Consider the following 24877-nt stretch of genomic DNA (forward strand, 5'->3'; position numbering starts at 1 on the left):
AACAACAAAAGAAGGACCTTTGGAAGAGTGGATGCAAAACATGGAGATAGGCGAATCATTTGGAAGTGCCTATACTGTTTCAAGTAGTTGTCTGAGTTATTAAAAACATCCCTTGTATGCTCATTTCATGAGAAACCCTAGGAGATTTCAGCTACTTTTGAAATGTGGTTATCGTCCATTCACTGGCTTCAAAAAGAATGAAGATGACATCTTGTAGTTGATCAATATCCCCTTCATATGAATGAGAATTGAGATATCATGAAGAAGTTTGAAAAAGTTCTTGTTGGCTGATAATATTCGCCTTTATTTTCAAATCCTCCTATGAATTTTGTAATCTTAACTTGTACTCGTCTGGTCTCATTAAAGGTTCCCTCTATGAACTAAGAATTTTTGTATGCAATGGAAGTAATCTTTTGTTATCACTTTCAATTTTGTTCAAATTTTCTTTATCCTTCTCTTTACAGAATTTTGGAGCTCAACATGTCTCAGTTTCTTTTTTTTCCTTGAAAATCCATCCAAAAGTATTTTACCAAATAAGCGGGCAATGAAACAAAACCTACAATAATACTCGAGTTGAAATTACTGGAATTTGCTCAGATTTAGAAACAAGAATATCTCTCGTCTTTAGTTAATGATCCATTTCAGGAAATTAACATTAAAACCTGTGAGAATTCTAAGAACCTTCAAATTGGCATCAGTTTGTCAGTAGACGAGAAGAAAAATTGTTAGACTTTCTTATAAGCCACCAAGAGGTTTTCGCATGGACCTATGAAGATATGTTGGGCTTAAAACCCTATCTGGTTGAACATCGTTTGCCCTTAAACCCTAGTTGTATGTTAGTTAAACAAAAATTGCACAAGCTTGATCCTCGACTAGAAGGACCCGTAAAAGAAGGATTGGAGGACCTATTAAAGACAAAATTTATTTGCACCATCGATTACCCCGAATGGTTGGCTAATATCGTGGTTGTCCCCAAGAAAAATGATAAAGTCAAGTTGTGCATTGACTTTCGAGACCTAAGGAAAGTTACACCAAAAGACAATTACCCACTTCCAAACATTGATTTATTGGTAGACAGTTCCACAGGCCATGTCATGTTCTCTTTTATTGATGAATACTCTAGATACAACCAGATCAAATTGATAGTCAAGAATCAGCCCAAGACTGCTTTTACCACACCCTCGGGCACTTTCTATTACACATTGATATCGTTTGGATTAAAAAATATTGGAGCAATTTATCAAAGAGCCATGGCAGTAATATTCCATAATTAAATGCACAAAAACATGGAAGTGTATATCGATGACATATTAATTAAATCTAAGACAAGAGAAGATCACATTGAAACCCTCATCCAGGTATTTGGAAGACTCTTACAATACAAGCTTCATTTAAATCCATAAAAATATGTGTTTGGGGTTAAATTGGTAAACTTTTGGGTTTTATGGTCAGTAAGAGGGGGATCAAAATGGATCTTACTAGAGCCAAAGTGATTATCAATATGCCACCACTTACCAATATCAAGAAAGTATGAAGTTTGCAAGGGTGGATCTAGTCTATCAAATAATTAATCTCCAATATAGCAATGAGATACGAACCATTCAACTAGCTACTGAAGAAAGAGATCAAGTTTGACTGGGTTTGAGTGTCAATAGTCATTTGAAAAGATCAAGAAATACCTTCTAAATCTACCAATCATAAAAACTATGGTGTTGGGTTGGTCATTGCTGCTTTATATCACAGTAAATGAGTTAGTACGTGGAGTTTTTTTGCATAATATGAGGAAGAAAGTTACATCGAGCATGCAATATATTACATGAGTAAAACTTTTGTCTTGTATGAAAAGAAGCACTCTCCAATGAAAGAAACTTGTCTAGCATTGGTTTGAATGTGTTAGAAGATGAGATATTACATATTAGCTTGTGAGGTCAAGATACTCTCCAAGTTTAATCCTCTTAAGTATATCTTAGAGCAACAATTCCTTAATAGGTGCATTGCCAATTAGCAAGTTTTTCTGATGCAATATGATCTTGAATACATGTCCCAAAAGTCAATCAAAGGACAAGAAATTGTGGATCCGTTAATAGATGTTCACCAGTACAAAGAAATTATAATAGATGATGAGTTTTTGGGTGAACATGTATTAAGATTGGAAACGGTTCCGGTATGAAATATATATTTTGATTGATCCAAAAATGTGATGGGAGCAGGTATAAGCATTTTACTTATCACGTTGAAAGATAAAATGATCTCATACTCTTGAAACTCGACTTGCCATGTACACATAACATGGCTGAATATGAAGCCTTTAAAGAAGGACTTCGTTCTTTACTAAGTTTTTAAGTAAAAATGGTGCATGCCTTTGGTGACTCTCAGCTTATCATCAATCAAATGAACGGAGAAGGGCAAATCAAATATGAAAAATTGATGTCATATCAAGAGATCGCCACCTTTTTGATCCGTCAATTTGAATAAGTACAACTGGTTTACATAAAAAGAAAAGGAAACCCTATTACGGATGGCCTTGCGAGTTTAGGATCCACTATCTTCTTTCGAACCAATGAAGCAATTCATTCTTTTCAGATTGGAAAATTAGAACATCCTGCTTTTGAAGGGGTGAAACATGTTCATCCTATCCAAAAGGAATATATACCTTTGGTATTATGATATCAAAAGTTATATTGAGAGCAGAGAATTCCCGACTTGAATACCTAAAAATGAACAAAAAACAATTCAAGATATATCGACAAAGTACTTTATTCTTGTAAGAGTGTTATATAGGCATGGATTTAGTATCGAATACTCTTGGTGCTATGATAAAGATGAGGTAAAGGAAGTCATCGAAGAGTCACATCGAGGAGACTGTGGGGGCCATGTTGGTTACCAAATCCTCACTAAGCAAATAGTTCGAGTAGGATATTATTGGACTACTATGCAAAAAAATTGTTACAATTTTTAAAAGATGTAAAGAATGTTAGCTGTATGCTCCAATAATCTATGCACTGGTCTCTCACTTGCATCTGATAACATCTCTTTGGTCATTTTCAATGTCGGCATTTGACGTAGTCTGACCAATATTCCATGCGGCCTCTAACGGTTATAAGTATTTTTTTGCTGCAACAGACTATTTTACCAAATGGTTTGAAGTCATCATGCTCAGAATAGTAGAAAGGTGTCATGTAGTATCCTTTATTCACAAAGATCTTTACAGATTTGGAGTTCCACATGATGTATTTGATAATAGGACCCACTTCAAAAATGAAAAAACGAGGCATTTTGCAACAAATATCGTATCACACATCATTTTTCAGCTCCTTATTATCCCCAAGGTAATGGGCAAGTATAGGCCACCAATAAGATACTAATCCACATATTAGAGCAGACAGTAGAAACTGGAAGAGACTGACATGAAAAAAAGCACAACGCTCTGTGGGTATATCGCACCACTACGAGAACTCTAATAAATGCTACTCCAGCAGAGCTAGTCTACGGAACAGAAGTGGTTCTACCATTACATGCACTAAAACTCGTTGCTTTTGTCATAGAGCTTCTTCTAAATCAATATCAGTAGAAGAGACTAATGCAGCTCGATTTTCTAGATGAGAAGAGGCTAAAAGCGGCTGAGCATGCTGAAGCCTATCACCGAACGGTGGCTAGACTGTTTGCCAAGTTAGTTATTGAGAGACATTTCAAAGTGAATGACTTTGTCCTACGATCTGTGATATACCTCAAAGGACATTCATAGGGTAAGTGGGCACCCAATTGGGAAGACCCATATGTTATTAAGGAAGCCTTACCCCGTAACTCAATCCAGTTGATTGACGCTGATGGGGTGTGTGCCACTAGAAATCGGGCTTGAAGTTCTCGCCTTACCAACGAGCTGACTTTGGGTGGGGAACTTACTTATCCTTTTAACGCTCTTCACCTCAATAAATTATACATCTAGTCCTCTTGTATTCACTTTTGAATCAATAACAAATATTTGTGTTCTCCACATTCAATCTATTATTCATTTGGATTCTTTCCAATCGTAAAACGTAATGATTATACTAGGGCATTTTTTTATTATCACTCAAAGACTCGAGAACAACCCATGCAGGTAAGGGGTTAAAACATGCAACACAAAGCAACCCATGCAGGTAAGGGGTTAAAACATGCAACACAAAACAACTCATGTAGGTAAGAGGTTAAACCTGCAATGCAACCCACTCATGTAAGGGGTCAAACCTGAACTCAATCTTGCCCAAACCCATTCAGGTAAGCGGTCAAACCTGAATGCAATCTAGTTGCTCGGTGAATCTTGCATCTGTTATCACCCGAAATTTAACAAAAAAAAAAACTATATTTCATTTTCACCCAAACAAAATTCTTAGTTATTTCATTTGGATTTAATTTTGGATCCTAAATCCAACCCTAGACCCAAAACAAATGCACGACTATTTGATCCAAACTGAATATCTAGTATGAGTCCAAATGCAAGATTCAAATTCAAACAGGAGATTCAATATGAAATCTAACTCAAAAAACCAAATTAGATCCAAAATCCAAGTCTAGATCCAAATCAAGAATTTCAAACTCAAAATCCAAAGCTGAAATCAAACAGCAAAATTTGATGCTATCGAGCACTATGCGTGCATGCGCGGACCCTCCCTTTGTTATATGTCTCGTTCCCATGCCAAAAATGTATTTTGAGCTTAAATCACTCACTAGAACACGTTGGGGACCAATTGAACCCAATCTAGATTTAAAACGAGCCCAGAATCACTCAAAACGGAGTCAACCCCATTTGTAACAAAAACCATTTTTATCCCTTTTAAATACACATTTGGAACATGATTTTTATGTTTTTTTATGAATGGGCCCCTTGTAGGCCAAGGAGGCGAAATCCGCCCCTTATTGGTCCAAAAAAGGCAATAAGGGGGGCCTTTCGCCTAATTTCTTCATGCCATTTCTAATGAGAGCCTCTAAATACCCACGTAGAATATGGCATTGCTGAAATTCACGTATAAACAACATAACCATGTCCCACAACAAGACATTAATAATACAAAACACAACTAAAATCTTCTTTATCAACTCATCCTCCTTATAGTTCAGAACATTTCAAAAGCTAATAAGTCAAATAGGGGCAGCCTATAATCGATTGGACAACTTAGCCACTTGAACATACAAGCACCATCTAAAACTCCAGAACAAATTGTAGAAACAGTAACAAATGCAAGATTCACCGAGCAACTAGAAAATGTTAAAAGAAAAATTAATGAAGTTACTATCTGAGATTCATCATATATCCCATAACTAAAATCACCATATGATCTGAAATTCATCATATATTCTGTAACTGAATTCACCATAAGTACTAAAAACATTTTATGAAAAGCACAGTGAACATGACATATTCAATCTCTACTCTTTGCATCCATTTCTTCTACACCATGGATTAAGTTCCCCTCTTTTGTAGCAAAGTTTCTAAAAAAGATTCTAGAATGTTTTTGGTGTATAATGAGGCACCATTAGAAAGATGGAAAAAGATGTTACCATTGAAACCTGTTTCACCTATTCTTCAGGATAAAATATTTTCACTTATACAATTCAATCTTTCTTAAAACTAAACAGTAACAACAATTAGAAGTAAAGAAGAATAAGAGGTTACATTAGCACCATGATCTTCTCAATCAACCTTCTCATTAGCAATGCCAACCTCTTTTCCCCACTCTGTACTCATCCGCAACTCCCACCTAGAGGTTTGATGGGCTATGGGGGGCAAAATATAAGAGAATGATGGCTAAAAAGCAATTGAAGATGTTACCACGGTGAAAGCCAAAGGTGAAGATGTTATTTGGTCAATTCTAGCTGATAACAGTATTGACATAGTTCATCAGGTTCATATATCATTAACTTTTTGAAATCTCTCATGAAATTAACTAGTTCATGAGTAAGTAGGATGGTATAACATTCAGGTTTATATCTATGTCATTTGCCAATAGAAATGGAAAGACATGGACCTCACAAAGTTGGCAAATTACTTGCTAAAAGAAGATAAAACCTTCATCATTTGCAATCTATCCTCCTCCACAACAAAACAAACTAACTACATTAACTTTGGTACTCTAGAACAACAAAGATGTCTCACTATGTGTCTATAACTTCATAGAGGTGTATGGTGTGAGGGTGCATAGACTAGCATGAGAGCTTCTAAAACATAAATGATTCCTCTTGGTAGAAGGTTTTTCTATAAAACAACTTTACAAGCACAAAAAAAACAGCTTTTTAAGATGGTTATTCTAAATAAACTTCACACACAAAAAAAGATTAGAAAAAGATAAAGAACCTCATAATATGGCAAAACAACAAAAGAACAGAAACTCTTCTATTGTTTATGCAATTTTTAACTAGCTTGCAAAGTTGGGCTCCAAATATTCCTCAAGCAATTGAAAATGTTGTTTGAATTTTTCCTAATACTAAGCTTTCAGAAAGTACAAAATCAAACATCAACTGTACCTAAAACTCATCTAAATAGACAAAGATAGGTAGAAAAAAATGTAAAAAATTAAATAATTTTATAAACATAATACTCTATGCATTGTAGTTGTAAAATATGGACCTAAACTACAATAAAACACTTAATTACTTGATAAACAGCTTTTCTTTCCTAGAGAAATAAACTTGACGACAAGAAAAACTAGTTTCACAACTACAGAAATGTAACTTTGTAGAGCAGAAAACAAGTCCTGTTATTTGATTGACAAATCTCAAAATATGACTCAAATCTAGTTGAATTTGAACCATGGTTATTGGATCTAATCCGAATACAACTTACTAAAACTCATATTTTCTACATTAAAGGAAGGGTCTAATTAATGGAACAAGGTCTAGGTTTCCACAAAATAGGTTTTGTCAAGGTCTACAATAAAAATGAGCTTTGACCCCCTAATTTAATTAAAATGAAACTCTAGACATCATAGCAAAATATCCTTAACTGCCATACTAAAAAAACCAATGTAAAATAAGTACCAAAAAATATAGGAATACTAAAGAGAATTAAATTTGAAGTTGAATATGCAGATCTAACCTATCTTAGAATAGGTTTTATCTTCAAAGGGAGCCTCCTCCTGGCGTAGAATAAAGAACTAGCTACATAGCAATTAAAATTAGAGGATTTTGTATCCGATGGAATCCTACTACAATATTTCCTAAAGAAAGGCAACAAATAATTTGACCTTGCAAAATTTGGAAAACATAGACTCTTCCAATGCCTTTATAACCATTCACAAAGGAAAAAATGAGCATGAAAGATTAGTTTTCCTCAAAATATTGTTAATATAAGGTGAGGAAATCTCCATCTACACTAAGGAAGCCTCATTTGTGATAAGTCTGATGTTTCTGACAAGAAACCCTTAGACTTCTCATAATTCTCTTTAGAAAAGGTACAAAATGATTCTTGATTTCCTTGGTTCAGTCCGTAGTCAAAATGATTCTCGATTTCCTTGGTTCAGTCCGTAGTCTAACATTTTCACTAAGGGTGCAAGCAGATGATTTATGGTAGGGGATTCATGAACAAATTAACCATGCACATGAAGGTATGGTACTTATACTCATATATTGTGAGGATATCATATACTTCTCCACCAGTGTGGGTAGGTTACAGTTTTTTTTTCAGTGTTTGTTACTGTGAGTTTTAGAAAACTACTTCTAGCTTTTCATGGGTTTCTTTTGGGGATCCATTTACCTTCTCCTCATAATGAACTTCTCACATGTTGAAATGATTTTTGTTTTTGTTAATTAAGGTCAAGGGCTTACCCTCGAGCTGGTATTTACCATATGTGCATTTACATTGAAGATATTAGATTGAAAACAATATATCCAAGAGCTACAAGGCATTTGGTCCCAAATTATACTAGCATGTAAATGAGGTTTAGATAAATCTTTTGAAAAAAATAATTTGGATCTAGATCCAAATGAAAGATTGAAGCCTAGGGATCCATATCCTAGGGTTGGTTTCTCACTCTTCCCTTTAATATTTTCCAGTATCTTCAAGATATAATGCTGCCCCCCTCTTGTATTTTCTTTTTGTCTCCATCCCTCTTCTCCCTTCATCTCTCCTTCTCTCTTCAATCTCAAATATGCATCTCCTTAGAATTTTTTTTCTCATTTAGACTAGAGAAGCTATACAAGGGCACTCTCCTTCTCCTCTTATAGATATCCCAAATTTTAACAAGCAAAAATGATCAATTTTACTCCTCACAAAGAGAATTTTGAAATGTTTTTTCTAAAGAGTTTCAAATTTAGGGTCCATGAAATACACCAAATCAAGTCATGTTGCTTTATACCATCACCCAGTCACCCAGGTTGTTGCCACCTAGAAAATTATCATTTTGTCCCTAATCACCCCATTTTGTCCCATTTCTTCCAATTTTCCAAGTGTAGTCATGGAAATCCTAAGAATTGTTTTACCCAAGATCAATATGGGCTGTTTTCATCTCTACAAATCTACATGGACTCTCAAAACAGGTTTACCAACTTATATTTGGTTAGAAATAGTAAAAAAATTGCTCATTTTTCTAGTTTTTTTATAATTCTTCATCATGAAAAGACATGTGGACTAGATAAAACCTACGATATGTTCTCTCTAGTGTCAACAAGGTATTTATAATTTCATTTCCAGCCTCTAAGCTCAAATTTTTCAGTGTTAAGAGTGACGATAGGCTATGATCTGATTTTCCCATTTTCATATATCTGACTGTTTCTATCAAACTCGAGCAAGTCAAACTCAATTGAGCTAGGATCATATTCTTCAATGCTAGATCTGACTATTGTTAACTTCATTTTAAACAATTTTATCTAAAATTGAGCATAATTGCAATTTTTCAGTCACTCTTTGAGTGTTTGTGTCTGGACACTGTCACTAGTAACTTCTGAACTAATTTCTGAGAGATCTGGGAGGTGAATTTCCAATTTAAGCATGTTGATGTATTTAATGTTACTTGAAAAGAATATGAGTGTATTAATTTCTCACAAATAAGGTTAATATCTTTGTTTTTCATTTTACCTTCCATATTTTCATTTATGGGACTAATTTCAGCTGGGTCAATTTTGAAAAATATGTTTTTTCAAGGGAAAATTGAGGAATTTTCAAGTCAAACTTGACAGTACCTAGGACTAAGTCTAACCCACGTCTCAATGTGGTCAAACTGCCTACCCAGCTCAATAAAAACCAGTTTTGAACTAGGGTCAAAATTATCAATTATATATGAATGCATTAGCTTTTGTATAAACTTAAGTTTAGAGTTACATAAACCAAACCTTACACATTTCTGTGCTAGCCTGAGCCCAACAAGGCTTACGCAGGGTTTGAGCCAGCCTAGAATTGAATTCAACTAGGTTCAAACATAGCTAAACTTGTTTGACCATAACAGAAACCAATAAAACCCAAGGCTAGTTTGACCTGCGTCCAGCTGAGTCAAGAGCTAAATCAAGCCCATGTCCACCTCTTGAACACTGAGTTTGAGCCCGCAAAACCCACACCGAGCCTAGTTGGGATGCCCAGGCATAGATCCTTAATTCAGATCGTGGAATCAAAATTAATATCTATAACATGCTCTGATTCAAAATCAAATCTTAGTTTTAGATCTCTAAATCTAAATTTCTCAATTAGATCTTGATGTAGACTTTTGATCCAAGTCTTATCTTTATTCAAACCTCAATCAAAATATCTCACAACCCAAGGCTTAGATCCAAATTCACTATAAGTTGACACATGTCATGATTCGATTGGATCCTCCACTCTCAAGGACACATATCACAATTCTACTAAATCGCCTACTCTCCAAGGATATTGTCACAATCCAAAGAGTCCACAAGATTTGGGACTTCTCCATTATTAGATTTTTTACACTTGCCCAGAACCTAGAGAATCATTTGCATTTGAAACTCTCTAATTCTCTATAAATAGAGCAATCATAAAGGGAGATGCCTGCCTATATAATATCTCTCTATCCCCTGGAGTCTGTGCAAATCTTGGAAGGATCCTCCATTGCTACACATGTCCAAGCCAAGCAAGGATGAGGAGGAGAAGGAGAAGAAGAAGAAGAAAGTCGAGGTAATATTTTTCTCTTTCTCTTTCATTTTGTACATGTGTGGTTCATGTTATTTCTCTTCATATTTAACATAAACTTGTTTAAATTAATGGTTTGCAAACTTTAGGTCATGACATTTGGGATTTTTACATGCTTTTTAGTTTTAGAAATGTATCTTCTTGAGTTCATGCAAAATTCAGGACTGCAGATATTTTAGAATTTTGCGCAACTTTGAGAATTTCTATCTCTCTAACCAGAAATTATTTTAACAATCCATAAAATGGATGTGTTATTCCTATGTGTCTAGTTTGTTTTCTCTAAATTTAATCAGATTATAAGCTCATTTTCCCAACATTTGATTATTTTCCTAAAATCTGATTTCTGCAACTTTCAAACTGCAAAATCAAATTATATGCTCATTTTGTTATAATTTTGACCTTTTCTATCACGGGTAGACAAAACCTACACTTGTATGTCATCAAATCCTGTTGCATTGGTCAATGGTGTGATGGTATGTTCTTTGATAATAATTATGAACTATAACAAGGTAGTATCCACCCTCGCTCCTGTTTATTGTGGATATGGAGATGCTTTCTTGCCAATGAAAGCTGCTTCCATATCACAACATATATTCATACCTAAATTCCTATATAATAACTCTATATGCCAAATATTTTTTTTGCAGGTGATATAATCCTGATAAATAAAGCAAAAAAGTATAGATTGAAATGCTTGCAAAATGTTTTGCAAAGATTTTGACAATAGACATGAAAATCAATCTTGGCAAGTGCTGTGCAACAATTTTCAGGCTGCAACCAAATGAACATGAAAAATATTCAGGTTTGTTGTTTAAAAAGTGGAACCCCTTAGTATTTAGTTCTTTCTCTGTTTAATGAGAATGACAACTAACAAGATGGCAAATTGAATCTCAAAAAAGTACATGGTTGGACATCAAAACTCATTTGCAAGCAAGAATTTTTGAGTCAGTTTGGTCCTCTTTCAAATGTTTGACTTGGGTCAAGTCCTTCTACATTTTAAGCTTGGTGATCAATTACATGGGCAAAATTATGTTAGGATTCATATGGGGAGAGAGGAATGAAAGTCACCACCCTCACAAATGAAATGAGACTCCTCTATGTTCTCCCTAGATTGAAGGAGCATTGGCATTTGGAACCTTACCACTCTTACATTGATGTCTTTATGGAAATTGAGGAAGAATGAGCTGCTCCCATTTTTCAATTTTGAGGGGAGACAATTACATGGGACATACTAGTATGTAAATTGGCAAAAACTATCCAAACACACTTGGTCGTATGAGTATCTAATTTGCATATGAGAAGGAGTCAACTATAATATTTCTTAGAATATTGAGGGCATTTGGATGACGTCTTAAAGTTGTGTTTTGGAGGTGTTTGGTCAACACTACAAGCTGGGTTCATGAAAACCTAGTTTCTAGAACATGTCATTTACTGAAGGTGATGAAAGAACCTAGACCCTTTCATGCCAAAACGATGTTTTGGTAATGACAATTTCTCTTTCTTTTTATGTTCCCCTTTGTAAGGCCTCTTCATTTCAGCCATAAGTAGGTGAGCAATATTTTTCTTTTATTTTCTTCTCAACATTTTATAGGGTGCATCGTTTTGTGCATCAGATATGAAAAACCTTACTTCTTGTCAAAAGTTTCATCAAGACTCTTTTGGGGAACAAGTGAGATTTGAATGGTTAATAAAACTGGTCCATTGGCAAGGAACATCCAAATTGAATGGATCTACAAGAATCTCGCGGATAAGATTTTGACACCCAGAATTTACCAAAACACCTACTGAAAAGAGAAAAGCTTCGGTTTCACCACTGAAACCTTTGTTGTACAACGCCATGAATTGGATCATTTTAGTGGGACTGGCCGCAATAGGAAAGCAACTCCCTTTATGCCTTTATGTGCATATGATGACGATGCTTCAAACTACGCTAGAGAGGGAAAACATCATTGAATTCATTGAGAATTAAAATTATAAATAAAAGCTGACTTGGCCTTCTACTTCCATCATTTTGATTTTGTTCTTTCTTATTCATTTGCATGTTACCTATGAACTGATTTAAGGTTTTCCCTATTGTTATAGTTTGTAACATTTGTGCTTTGCCTTTTTTTCTTGCAGATGATACTTTTTGAACTTTCTTTCTTTATATTGCATTTGCTAAACTTGCAATTAACCAAACATTTTATTTCATCTTCCCTTCAATATTAGTGTGGTTTGTGGCAGTAATAATTTGTCTTATAGCTTTTGAAGCACCTCTCTTTTATGGACTGTATAGTGTACATAAAGTGCCATATATAAGGAATTGTCTTGCTTTATTTTGACTAATTTTGTTTGAATTGTAGGACTAATTTATTTTTGCTTTATAGAAAAGGCATCATATATTTACCAACATCTGAAGCCCTTATAGAACAATTATTAAAAATTGATATGCAATTTATCAAATAGAAGTACCTAAGAACTTGGCGAAGTTTTTACAAATATAGTTGTTTGGCTTTATTAGCTTGTTGTGTTTGGACAGTTGTTTCGAGTCTGGAGTTTTTTCTTGCATTGGCTGAAATATGATTTTAGAAACACTCTCAGAACCCAGTATTGTCATTTAAACAAAAACCAAGTTTTTAAAGTGAAAACCATGTTTCGAACTTGTCATCTAAACGCAAAAACCAAGTTCTTAAAGTGAAAAACATGTTTCGAACTTGTCATCTAAACTCGAAAACCAAGTTTTAAAAATAGGTCAACAACCAGCCAACTATTATGAAGTGCCAGTAAAATACTACCTTAGCATATTATCAAGTTGGAATCATCTCCTTCTGGATCCGACAAGTTTTTCTGTAAGAAATAGAGAGAGAGAGATAATAAAGACCTTGTAAGTCATTCTTTATAGTTGTCCAAGGAAAACCTTTTTTTTTTGCTCAACTATTTTCTGTGTGTTTTAATAGTCTCTTCTGCATCTAAGAGATAGACTTATTAAGAGAGTGGGTTGATAGAGTTGAACATAGCTTTGTTACGCAAATATGATCCAAGAATGAACCTAGAAACTAGAGAGCATGAAAAGCCAAATGGTGATCTCCCAATATGCTCCTCACAAACTTCCATAGTTAATATCAAATCTTTGATGGAGATGGGTGGATCTCACATCAACCATGCAATCTGAATGGGTTACTCTCTGAAGGTCCATGTTGAACTTTGGGTCAATAGGAGCAGCATGAGGATCATAACCAAGGGTGTCAATATGAGGATGATATTAAAACCTGGAATTGAGATATCTTCAAAACTCAACACCTAAATCAATTTGACTTGGAAGAATTGGCCTTTAATATAGCTTTAAGTGGTTGGTTTGTTCTGCTAGCCATTTTAACCTAAGTCAATCCCTTAAGAGAGTTAGCTTTATCACTCATATCTGTTGCATCCTTTAAAGTAGACATTTGACATCTGCCAGCAAAGTGGTTGGTCGATCTACAAGATGAACAATATATAATTTTTTATTCATACCCCCAGTTTCGGGACAGCACCTGCTCATCCTTCCCATTGAAACACCTTAACAAAAGGAGAGAAATTCATCGAACTTCAATCTAAACATGCATATCAAAACCTATGTAATCCCTTGAAGTAATATGTCCCCACATATCTAGCTCCAGTAAAGGAAACGAGGTCAATGAGAACCCCATCATTCCAAAACTTCTGAGGGGGTTATGACAATTTAATCTAGATTCTTAGAAATGACATTCAAGTATGCCACCAATTTGCAACTAGAGAGTGATTGGCTACTTTCCACCTAGATAGACTCAAATATATAGCCTATCTTTGCCTCAGTCGATGTGCTAATGAAAAAAGTTCCTTTTTCAACTGAGGTGAATCACAAGTTGGGCAGGTCATGCCACAAATTCTCCAAAGAATGAAAAATAAAGGATAGTGGAGCTTACAATGACTAGTCCTTCAGCCAAAGCTGACTCCCATGAGAATAAAGGTCTTTGTCAATTAGAGATAAAAAATCTCTTTCTACCCTTAACTTATTTGGCTTGGAGATGGGAGATGTAAGCATCGTCGTCCATCTCTTGCCATTCAGCCACTGCTTCCCATGATAGTCGGCCAACTTTTCCACCACCCTTGCACATCTAAGCAACATGATCGACTGCATTGACAACTGCCTCCCTGCCATCATTTCATTGGGTTTAGAAAGCAAATTCTCTATACTTCTTTACCCTGCACAAACAAGATATGGTCATTCCTTCTTGCAAGCTCCATTTTACTAGCCGTCAACTACTCAACATCCATCTAGTTTCTTCATTAGGGAGTTGGATCATAGTTTCCCTTCCTGAATGTTTTGCTAAACAGCAATAGGAAGAGGTATCGTTGTCTTCTCCTCTTGGTGCCTGCAACCATTGCCGATTATTTCACTATCAAAGGCCACAACACACTCGTCTAGGAGGGCTGCAATTGCTGGTCTTCCCCCTCACACAGAAAACCACACCCTTACCTTGTCCTCCACAAGGAACTGGACTTGGAAGGGGTAGAGCCAGAATTGTTTTTCCATGGGGCACTAAATGTATAGTTGACAAATTTTGGATTGGCCTTGGGGCAGTGAACCTAGTCTCATGGGGCTGCTCCATGTAACTACACCCAGGCCGATCGAGGTCTAATATGTAAATTTCAAGTTTCAGATGCCCCACAGAGCCCCCACCTATCTCCACCCCGGGGCCCGTTTGATTGTCAGGTGAAATTTAACGGGGTAAATTTACCATGGTAAATTTTTTTGAAAAAATTTACAGGATGAAATTTCTCCCTCTTCCAATCTAAGGCCCTGTTTGATGCATAGGAAGAATTTAACGTAGTAAATTTAACCTTGTTTAATGCACATGGTAGAAAAATGAAGAGACTTTTTCATAACTGTTAAATTTAACACTGAGAATCTTCCAAAACTACAGTAGACTAAAGTTGTATTAGCTTAATTCCATGACTGCTCCTACCAAGAACTTCTGCAGGAGCTCTCGACAGTTCATCAACAATAAAAATTAATGAACTGTCTAGGAAAAACAAGTCATCAGATAATCTATCAGATGAGTAAGCATATAGCACCCAATTATCTGAGCTTTGAATAGGAATGGTTCCTGTGAATCTGTTATTAGACAGATCCAAGCTTCTCATGGACAGTGACATGAAGAAGTAACTCAAAATGGGTCCTGAAAGTTTGTTAAAGCTCAGGTCCATCACAGTTAATTTTGTGTATAATTTTCTAAAAAAATATGCACGCTTCAAGGAAAAAAACAGGACATCAAAGAATCGCAGGGATTCAAAAAAGAACCTGTAATAGATCATTTTCATATTGTTCTGCAAATTCTCAGCGTTGAAGATAGACACATCAATATTACCATTTTCCAATTTCTTCTCGAAAGCACCCAATTCATCTCCAATCGCCAATGCGAGGGTGCTCGTCGACTGCGGGAGCACCCAATTCAAAGACGCTTCACATGCTCCCAGCTCCAAATTCAGCGGGAGCACCACCAGCTTCCTCGACTCGTCGTTTACTCCATCCCCTATTGACCTTCATTCTGTTGTGCCGCTCAAGTCCACTAATTCCCCTTCTTTGTCTCCCATCTCCGATTCTGGCCTCCTCTTTCACTGCAAGCTCCTTTACCTCGAGAGCCTATGGGTTAACTCCTCAGCGGCCATTGCGAAGAACCCCAATCTCTGGTCTGTGTCCATTGACAGCCTCAGAACCATCGAGTCTTGCTTCCGGAGTATGGGACTCAGCCGCGATGACATCGGCCGGATCCTCAGCATGCACCCCCAACTCCCAACCTGCGACCTCCGTCGGGACGTCTATCCCGTCTTTGATTTCCTCCTCAACAAGGTCAGCATCCCATGGCCTCATCTCCGGAAAGCCCTAACCCGATGCCCCAGATTGTTAGTTTCTAGCGAGGGAGCTCGTCGACTGCGGAGGGAGGAAGACGCGCGGGTGAAATGAATAGAAAGCCTTCGACAGGAGAATGTCGAGCAGGTGAAATTTCACCCGCTCGAAAGTCCGAACTGTGAGCTTGGACTTTTGAGCGGGTGAAATTTCACCCGCTCACTTTATCGTAAACGGGCCCGTTTGATGGTTTTTGTGTCGGGCGGGTGAAATTTCACCCGCCCGTACGTATTTCAACCGCTCCACCAATTTTTTCTGGGCAATCAAACCCGCTCCACCAATTTTTTCTGGGCAATCAAACGGGCCCTAACACTTGGAGTAAAATACGTAAACACTAAAATCACAAGAAATGCATGAATTGGTTATCTAAACTCATCATGTTCCATCACCTCTCTCTCTCACACACACACAAACCCGTGCTTGATAAACATAAGTCAACAAGCTTCAGGCAGATGGAATATCCCATCCAATTGCAGTGCTGCCGTCATTGTATGGTTGGGTAAGGTTCCATCTTACTCTTACGCACTTTTTTTATGGTGAGGAAGCTAGGCCTTCGATTGCGAGCCCTTTCATTCCTAATTAGCTTGCACTTATTTAGGTTGGATCCCATAATGCTTAGGCATGAATAGGTCCAATTTGTTTAAAAGTTGACGCCAATGAGCCCTCAACGTTCATGTCCAACTCATTCAAGCAAATTGTGGATGGAGCCAGGTCCCCTGACTGTTTCTCCTCTTAATTAATTTTTCATACACATTTTCTGATAGTTTAGAAGACATTTGTCAAAAATAAACTATCAACTCCATCCATTAATGGTTTAGTTCTGAACTGGTTCCCACAATTTTCAAACTTAAATATGAAAGGACGTTACTGTTAGATCTGATCCCAGAAAATCTGACTTACCATGAATGATTAATCCAAAAGTATTGATATTACTGAATCCAAGAAAAGATAACCCAAATTAAATTGGACCCAGTAAAGCTCCCAAAAACTTACTTTTAACATGTAAAAATTATACCTGGAAAATTATTTGAATCTAATCGAGATTTAGACTAGATCTAGCTTATCAAAATTGAATCTAATTCCAAGTGTTACTGGGACAGGTCTTGCGAACAGTAACATATATTACAAAGAACTAAAACACTAAATACAGTATGTAGTGTAGAAACTATAGTTGATCAAAAAGAACATTCCTTTTCTTTTTATCAAATCATAGAAGGGCGATGTATATGGGTCCATCATATCAGATTGTCAACCCGAATGGTATCTTTAATTATATCGCAATAAACTGACCACAATCCTAATTGGACTTACAACTGGTGTTGATGAAAGACCGAAGAATTAGAAAGCCCATTTAATTATAAGTACAAATTAAAAGAAAGAAGGCATGCATTTAATGTTCCAAACTGCTGCTGCCTAATTGAAAAATAAATAAATAAATTCCGGAGCCATTTTCTGTGCAGTCTTCCTTTCCCAAATTTTACAAACTCATTTATAATTGTTTCTTAACTTCCAATTCATTTTAAAATCATATTGAACCAATTAGTGCTGTTTTGGCTTAAAACGTTGATGTATATTTTTTTTTTGCTTCTATCATAAAAAATTGGTTTTAAACATACAGTAGTCCAATTCTAAATTCAATGCAGCTACATAATGTGATTAATTAACCTAAAATAGGCCGTCTAGCCGGCTGTAGCCATCTGCCGTCTGCAGTCGGGGCCATCTTCTCCCGGACGCATTTTACTGTATTGGTGAATCTGAAATCTAAAGAACATACTATGCACAACGTATATCTATGTTTGCTCGGAAAAAGATGATCTAAGACTTGTTTTGTGATCTGTACATTTATAAGCTTGAATACACCAAAAAATGAGGATCAATTTGAAGATACAAGTTCAAGTCATCACCAATTAATTACTGGATGGAATTGATATAACACAATTTTTTGGACACTAGTCAAGTTTCGAAAATAGAAGACAAAATTATCAAAAGCTTAACTAACGAATTTAGACATTGAACAAACCATTTTTAAGATGAGAACCATGTGGCCGCAGCAGATAGCCCTGTTCCTCCAATGGAAGCCCGTCTTATACAAGCGTAGATTGCACAGAAAGTATAAGCGTTTGTTCAAGTTCAATGTAGATCCAATGAAAAATATGGTTGGTTACAGTATCAGTAAGTGCGGCTCAAAATCTTATCTTGACTTCTGTTGATTCAAAATAACATGAATTCAGATGCATAATTCAATACAACATGGTCTTGAATTTTCCCCACCTAAGGCGGGGCAGCCTGACTAGTACAAAACTTACTGCTGCACAGAATTAGTCATCATATGAAGAGTGAGGAGCTAAGGTACAGCCTGGATCAAATGGATCTTCAGAACCACAACAATGCCAATACTGAAAAACTTGGCCTGATCCAGGTGTGTTCATGGTTCCACCTGCGTAAACACTTTCAAACTTCCTCTTTGTCTCCCCTAGAGAACAAGTAAAACAAATGTTAGATGGTAGACCCAAAGAAAAGGTCTAAACAAGTTATAGCTCAGACTCATCTTCATATGAGCATAAAAAGGATGGACCACTCCAGTGTTTCACATGCTTTTGTCAGTAAAAAGGAAAGAACGAGCAAGACAGATAATGCCAGTTCAGTGCAAGCTTTTTCCCATGATTATACTAGATATGCACTTTCCATGAACATAGTGTATTTGTATAACAATTTCCATCATTATCATGGATGACGGTTGGAATTAGAGAAATGGCCTATATGTTTTATGTGTCGCAAATTGGTAGTTGCAAGATGGAAAATTAGTTGGCACTTCCCAGCACCGTACAAGGGTGGATAAGAAAGTAAAATACATCGGTGTACCTAGAATGCTAATGTTGTTCCTCACCTTTGTGCATCCTAGGTGCAAGATCTTTTATCTAAATGCATTGATGTTTTGTTAATTTTTTCTTATTTTATTTAAGTTTCCTTGCATGGCTTTTGCTTTAGAACTTTTTGTGGATGGAGACTAATGGGACTCCCTCTCATAGGAGTTTATATTCCTTCCAAGATCATGAGAGAGGCTGTCCACTCCATGGTGTCCATGGAAAGATTCAAGCTTTTGGCCAAGATGATCTCAGACTCAGTCTTGATGACAATCTGTGCAAAGTTGATAAGGAAGCGCCTCAGTTGAAGATGAAGCTCATAGGGAAGGTAAATCATAAAGCACATCTTGCTAATCTTGGAGAGTTAATTTCGAGGAAATCCAGACATGGGCTACTGTTCTAAGGGAGATGAGTGTTAGCGGTGGCTTCCTATTCCACTCAAATTGATGGAGCATCTTCTTTGCCTCCCATCATTCCTTCCACTTCCACTGCCTTTAGAAGGGAAGGGGTTCCATCACATCCCTAAGGAATTTATAAATAATTTTATCTTGCTGAACAGGGATTGATGGTTATCTGGGCACAGTTGATGATTGTGAAGCTTTTCAGTCTGAATATGAATCATCTCATACAGAAGCTAGAAATCATAGACAATAAGGAGCCCAGCAATCATAGACCACATCTTGCTAGTCTTGGGGATGTAACTTTAAGCAAGTTCAGCCACAGAATACGGGAGATGAATGTTGCTAGTGATGGGTTCCTATTCCTAGCAACTTCCCTAAGGAATTTTACACAAAGAGGAAACACTTGTGTCTGCTATTTCATACGTAAATGGGATGGGTGGCCTATGCTAACGAGAAAACTGGCCTATGCTAACGAGAAAACTAACTTATCTTACATGCTACCGTGAATAAATTTTCCACCTTATCAGACAGTGAATTTCATATTGCATGTTAACAGACAGAAGAGTTTGATTTACTTTTCTCTCGATGACAATTGGTTTCAACATGCAGAACATTGTCCACAGAAATACAGGATGATTCTGGAAATGCATCTTCCCATGAAGTAGACCTACCTCATTAGAACTAATTCACTTTCCTTGTGAGCCCATGTCTCAGGCTTGCTGGTGGCTGCAGAGAACTCATGCATACTAGCCGATTTCTGAGCAGAAAAAGCATAAAAACTAGCATCTTGCTGTTATCCTTAATGATCATGGTCCTAGTTAAGCTCATCACGTTCACAGGATTTGAGTCCAGCTCCAGGCTTCAGCTGAGAATGCGCAAACTTCAACATGGTGAACAAAGGTTGTTTCAGAATTAGTTGTGTTGGCTAAGTTTTGTTTCAGAGACCATTCACCAAGATTCAGGCCCATTTATCATAATAAACCTGACATTCCTTACCAAACTTGGACAAGCCCATTTCTCAGTGATGCAAATGCAAATTCAGAGGTCAAGCAGGTGACATTGTTATAGGTCATTCATAGCTGACAACCATCAGGAAGGCATTACTATGTTCAATTGAAGATGAGGATGTGCGTTGAGATTCAGTTGAAATGTAGAAAACATCGCCACTTGGGATTGTATGCTTTTAGTTACTAATCATGACAACAATTTGGGTAAGGAATGGGCTAACAATGTGGACGACATAATTGAAGAAGAAATGAAGGATTTTTCCTTGTGCATTTACTTCATCAGGAAAAAGATGGTGCTGCATCAGGTGACATAAGTGAAGATTATGAGGCCAATTGCAAGAACAGCACTCCTTTGTTGAAAAAATATTGTTAACCACTTTATTGGAAAAACTATGAACATCAGGCCACGTTTGGAGCAGCAGGTGCTTGCATGCTGAAAGTACAAATCCCAATCCTATTCAGAAATCATAGTTTCCAAAAAACCATGAGTTCAAGGGTATGTTTACAAGCATATCTTGTGGTCCCCTTGCCCAAGGCATAAATATATTCAGGTTCACATTGTTTCACAGAGCACTACATTGAAGAAAGTGTTGAATTCCCCAAGATCAACCTGAAAACCTGCTCTTATGGAGTCAGCAGTCACTACCCATATCAAGCATATAAAGCACAACCCATGCTGCCAATGCATAGCTGTCAAAGGCCACGAAGAGCCAACAATTACAGACTAATTGAAAATCTGGTATCGGGATTTCTATATTAATCTTATACCTATAATTATCAGCAAATCTTACACTTAGATCCAGAAGTACAATAAAATGTGAACCATATTTAGGCCCTTATATGATAAATGGAACAAACCCAAACAGGGTTGTTTGGCCTTAGCTCATTTACCACAAATACAGCTCCAGCTCGAAGCCTCGTCTTCAAGACATGTAGAGTTCAAACTCCAATCAGGCAATCAACCCACAAGCCAAACCCCGCAAGCTTGTGTAATAAAATTTACGTAGATCTTGGATATGTACAACATATGGTGTACCTTATACTATTCTGTATTTAAAACCATAAACTATCTATGTCAAATATGTACAAATACAAAACTGAAATTTCCTACAAGTAAGCAAAGTAAAAAAATCCTAAAAGACTTGGACTAGGGGTAGGGATAATACATATACACATACACATACACATACCAAGGCCACTACAATATAAGATCCAAGAAAGATGAGAAACCATAAAAACCATTTTAACCATCTGATCAGATGAAAATTAAATGCGGAGGATGTCAAAAATGCATGTTTGAAGTCAAACAACTAATTATCACCCACCTTTTTCAAAAAAGTAACTTTTACATAGCAAAGTCTGTTGTCTCACTCTCATCTACTTGATTGGATCACTTGGTTCTCATGAGCAGTGTCATAAAAGCATGCTTCAAACTGTAAAAAATGTGTGCCACTTTCAAGACAAAGAAAAACTGCTTCAAAGCAGTTGTCAAGAAACTCTTTAATTGTTTATGAGACTAAATTAATGAATTTATGACTCGCTTAACAACACCAAACTCAAGCTAAAGGCAAGTCCATAGTTTACATCAAATTGACTGGACTTCTCACAGTTGGAAATTGAATTTGGTGAGTCAAAGCACCACAAGCACCACGTGAAGGTCCGGTGCAGGAAGACATATGTTCTTTCATGAAAAGAAACACCAGATACTCGAAAGCACCACGCTTCAAGGCAACGAAGTGCTTTCACGCACACATTAATCAAGATCTTTCATAGTCATAAAATAAAAAGAAAACGTCCTTCACATGTTTTCTCTCAGCCTAGCTTTTAGATTTTTATCTTAACCCTTCATCCCTCTTTCAAACCTTCGGTCGGCCTTAGGCCATTGTTATCTTCCTCCCTCTTTAAAAGTACTAAATCCATGTCCACCAAAGTCCAGTAAGAACATCAGGCCCTGACAAGGTGTTCACCAGTGAAACAGCTATCTCTCTCTCTCTCTACCGGGGGTTGATTGACCTCCTTCCTGTTAACAAAAAATGAATGTCACTGCTCACATGCCCAACCAGCTATTTATCTAAATTTGCAACTCACCTATTTTAATTCAAGAAATCCAATATATTCCTTGCTAAAAATCCCAAGTTTCTAAGGGCATATATTCCTTGCCATCATGTTTACTTCTTTGCAATAAGCTTGATGTGCTGGATAAAATTAACGTTCACTAGTAAAGACAGTAGTGCCCACATGCTTGGACTTTTCAACTTCGTCCAACATGGTAAGGTGTAGATCCTCGACTCCCTCGGTCGGCTATCAGCCTTCTCTCCATCTGACTCAAAGAACAAGCCTGGAACCAAACAGCTTGACATGCTTAGGTACCAAGGCCTCATGGATAACACACAAATTGGCAGTTGGACACTGTAAAGTTTTACCACGGCCCATCTCTTCTATCCATTAAGGTAAAAACTAAAAAACAGTAAGCTTAGTGATTTCCTCAAGACCCACAAAATAGACTATACATGCCTCCTAGTCCTAGTATATATGTGTGAGTGTTTGTTGTGTGTGTATGTATATAAATAAATAAATATATAGATATATATATTCTTTTCCTAAGAAGTTTCATCACCCCCATTGTGTGTGTGTTTGTTGTGAGTGTATGTATATATATATATATATATATATATATATATATATATATATATATTCTTTTCCTAAGAAGTTCATCACCCCGAAAGCCACAAGCTGGTTGTCTACGCATAGGCACCAGGCAGTTACTTTCCCTTACGGGTCAGACTTATGCCTCCTATATTTTACAGACGTCCCTGCCAGGTCACTTGCAATAACCTCCTGCTTCATGCCCTGCATGGGAAGGTTGAGAAATGCGACGCAATTTTATAAGGAAGTGTATAGCGGTGCATTTTTTCAACTCAACAATTAACGCTTTCTTTCATCTTCTTGGCTTTTAAATACCTAATATTTTTCATTCTCTTGTAGTGTGCATGCTCACATGGTGCCTTTAAAGCTAGTTTATCCACCAAAAAGGTTAATATAACAATAACAATCATGTTAATAATAATCGTTGCTCTTTTCACCTAAGTTCTCATCATACCCATATGCTTTTTGCTGCTTTCAAAAATGCACAATAGGTTGCTCAAAGCTGAAAACCCTATTTGTTGTTGATTTGATGTTTCAAATGTCCAGATCACTTAAAACAATGTTGAGCTACATGCCTCCCCTTACCATGCTCTAATCATATTTATAAATTTAAAAAAGAAGTTGAAAAAAAAAACACCGACGACTCGGATTTGGGCAGTGCAGATGCGATCAAACACAGGAGCAGATTTTACAACATTTGGGCAAAATGATCGATCATAATCTTCCCCAAACTCAAAAAATAACTACGAAATTTAACTCCAATAGCAACAAAAAGAAAAAAAAAACGGGTGTAGCTAGCACAAATCAAAAGAACGAAGTACTCGGCCCATCGATTGCATATATGTTTGTACCTCCGAAATGGGCGGTGTGAAAACGGCATGAGGACGGATGGTTAAGCGATGGATCGAACTGGGTTTTGCAATTCCGACAGGTTCTTAGCGACGTTTTCGACTTTGGCTGGTCCTTGTGGCTACTTGACGTCTGACAGCAAACCACCAATGTCGAGCCACCTTGAGACATTCTTGGGCAACTACTAGCCGTCGTGCTCCACCGTGGCTGTGGACGGAAGAAGAGTGAAGACGGTGGGCTTAGAGGGAGGGCACAGGCTCGCACGTCCATCCTCACCGATCGAATCCACACGTCTAAAAACTCCCACAGAGACCCTCTGGCTCCGCGTCACCCGAGTTCGCGCCAGTTCAAAAACGTTTATCGTGCGTCATGTCCACCCAAATGAAGAGTCTCAGACCACTGACGGACGGACGGATTCATGTAAACTGTTTCGAATCCAGATAACAAACCAGCATCGACAGAGATGTTTTCCAGGCAGAACCAGGTTAAACAACCGGATAACAATCCAGCATCCGGAAAGATGTTTTCGCCACGGTTTCGGATCTTGATATTAACGATGGATCTATTACGAGATCTATAGTGATCTTGAGATCCGGAACTAAAAAAATATAAACAAAGAAATGCTTGGCAACGGCCCACGTTGGAAAAAATCCTCGGCCCTTACGGGTTAAAAGATTAGGCAAGGACCTCATGGAAGAAAAGGTCCACGCCAGAATGAAAGAAAAAAATGTAACCTAGAGCTTGGATGCCCTCCTCTTCAGCCAAAAAAGAGGGCATCGAAGCCCTTTTCTCACCAGCCAAAAGAACTTTAAAGACTCATTTTCTAGCTGTAAAGAGGACAACGAAAGGAGATGCGTCGGAAAGTGGCTGCTCTTTGGCAGCCTCCAATGCCTGAAAGATATGCCAACTACTGATTCAAAAAATGTGTGTGTGTGTGTGTGTGAGAGAGAGAGAGAGAGAGAGTGAGAGGGTTAAAACATTGACAAAAAAAAGGGTGGGGGAAAAAAGAGAGAGAGAGGCAGGGTTAAAGAGAGATACCACCATGGTTACAAAGGGTTGAGCCAAGCAAGAGAGGGCGAGAGTGAAAAATC

General features: G+C 37.1%; 1 protein-coding gene across 1 annotated transcript; it reads right to left on the bottom strand.

Annotated features, from left to right (window-relative positions):
• Positions 1 to 18118: 18118 nt before the first annotated feature.
• Positions 18119 to 24278, bottom strand: LOC116247266 (uncharacterized). The gene is made up of 2 exons (XM_031619329.2): positions 23789 to 24278; positions 18119 to 18492 (listed from the first exon to the last, which is right to left on the bottom strand). The coding sequence occupies exons 1-2, from the start codon at positions 24054 to 24056 to the stop codon at positions 18338 to 18340; spliced, it is 423 nt and encodes a 140-aa protein (XP_031475189.1). The 5' UTR covers positions 24057 to 24278; the 3' UTR covers positions 18119 to 18337.
• Between the last annotated feature and the right edge of the window lie 599 nt (positions 24279 to 24877).

Source organism: Nymphaea colorata, chromosome 1, assembly GCF_008831285.2.
Source record: "Nymphaea colorata isolate Beijing-Zhang1983 chromosome 1, ASM883128v2, whole genome shotgun sequence".
NCBI classification, from domain to species: Eukaryota; Viridiplantae; Streptophyta; class Magnoliopsida; order Nymphaeales; family Nymphaeaceae; genus Nymphaea; species Nymphaea colorata.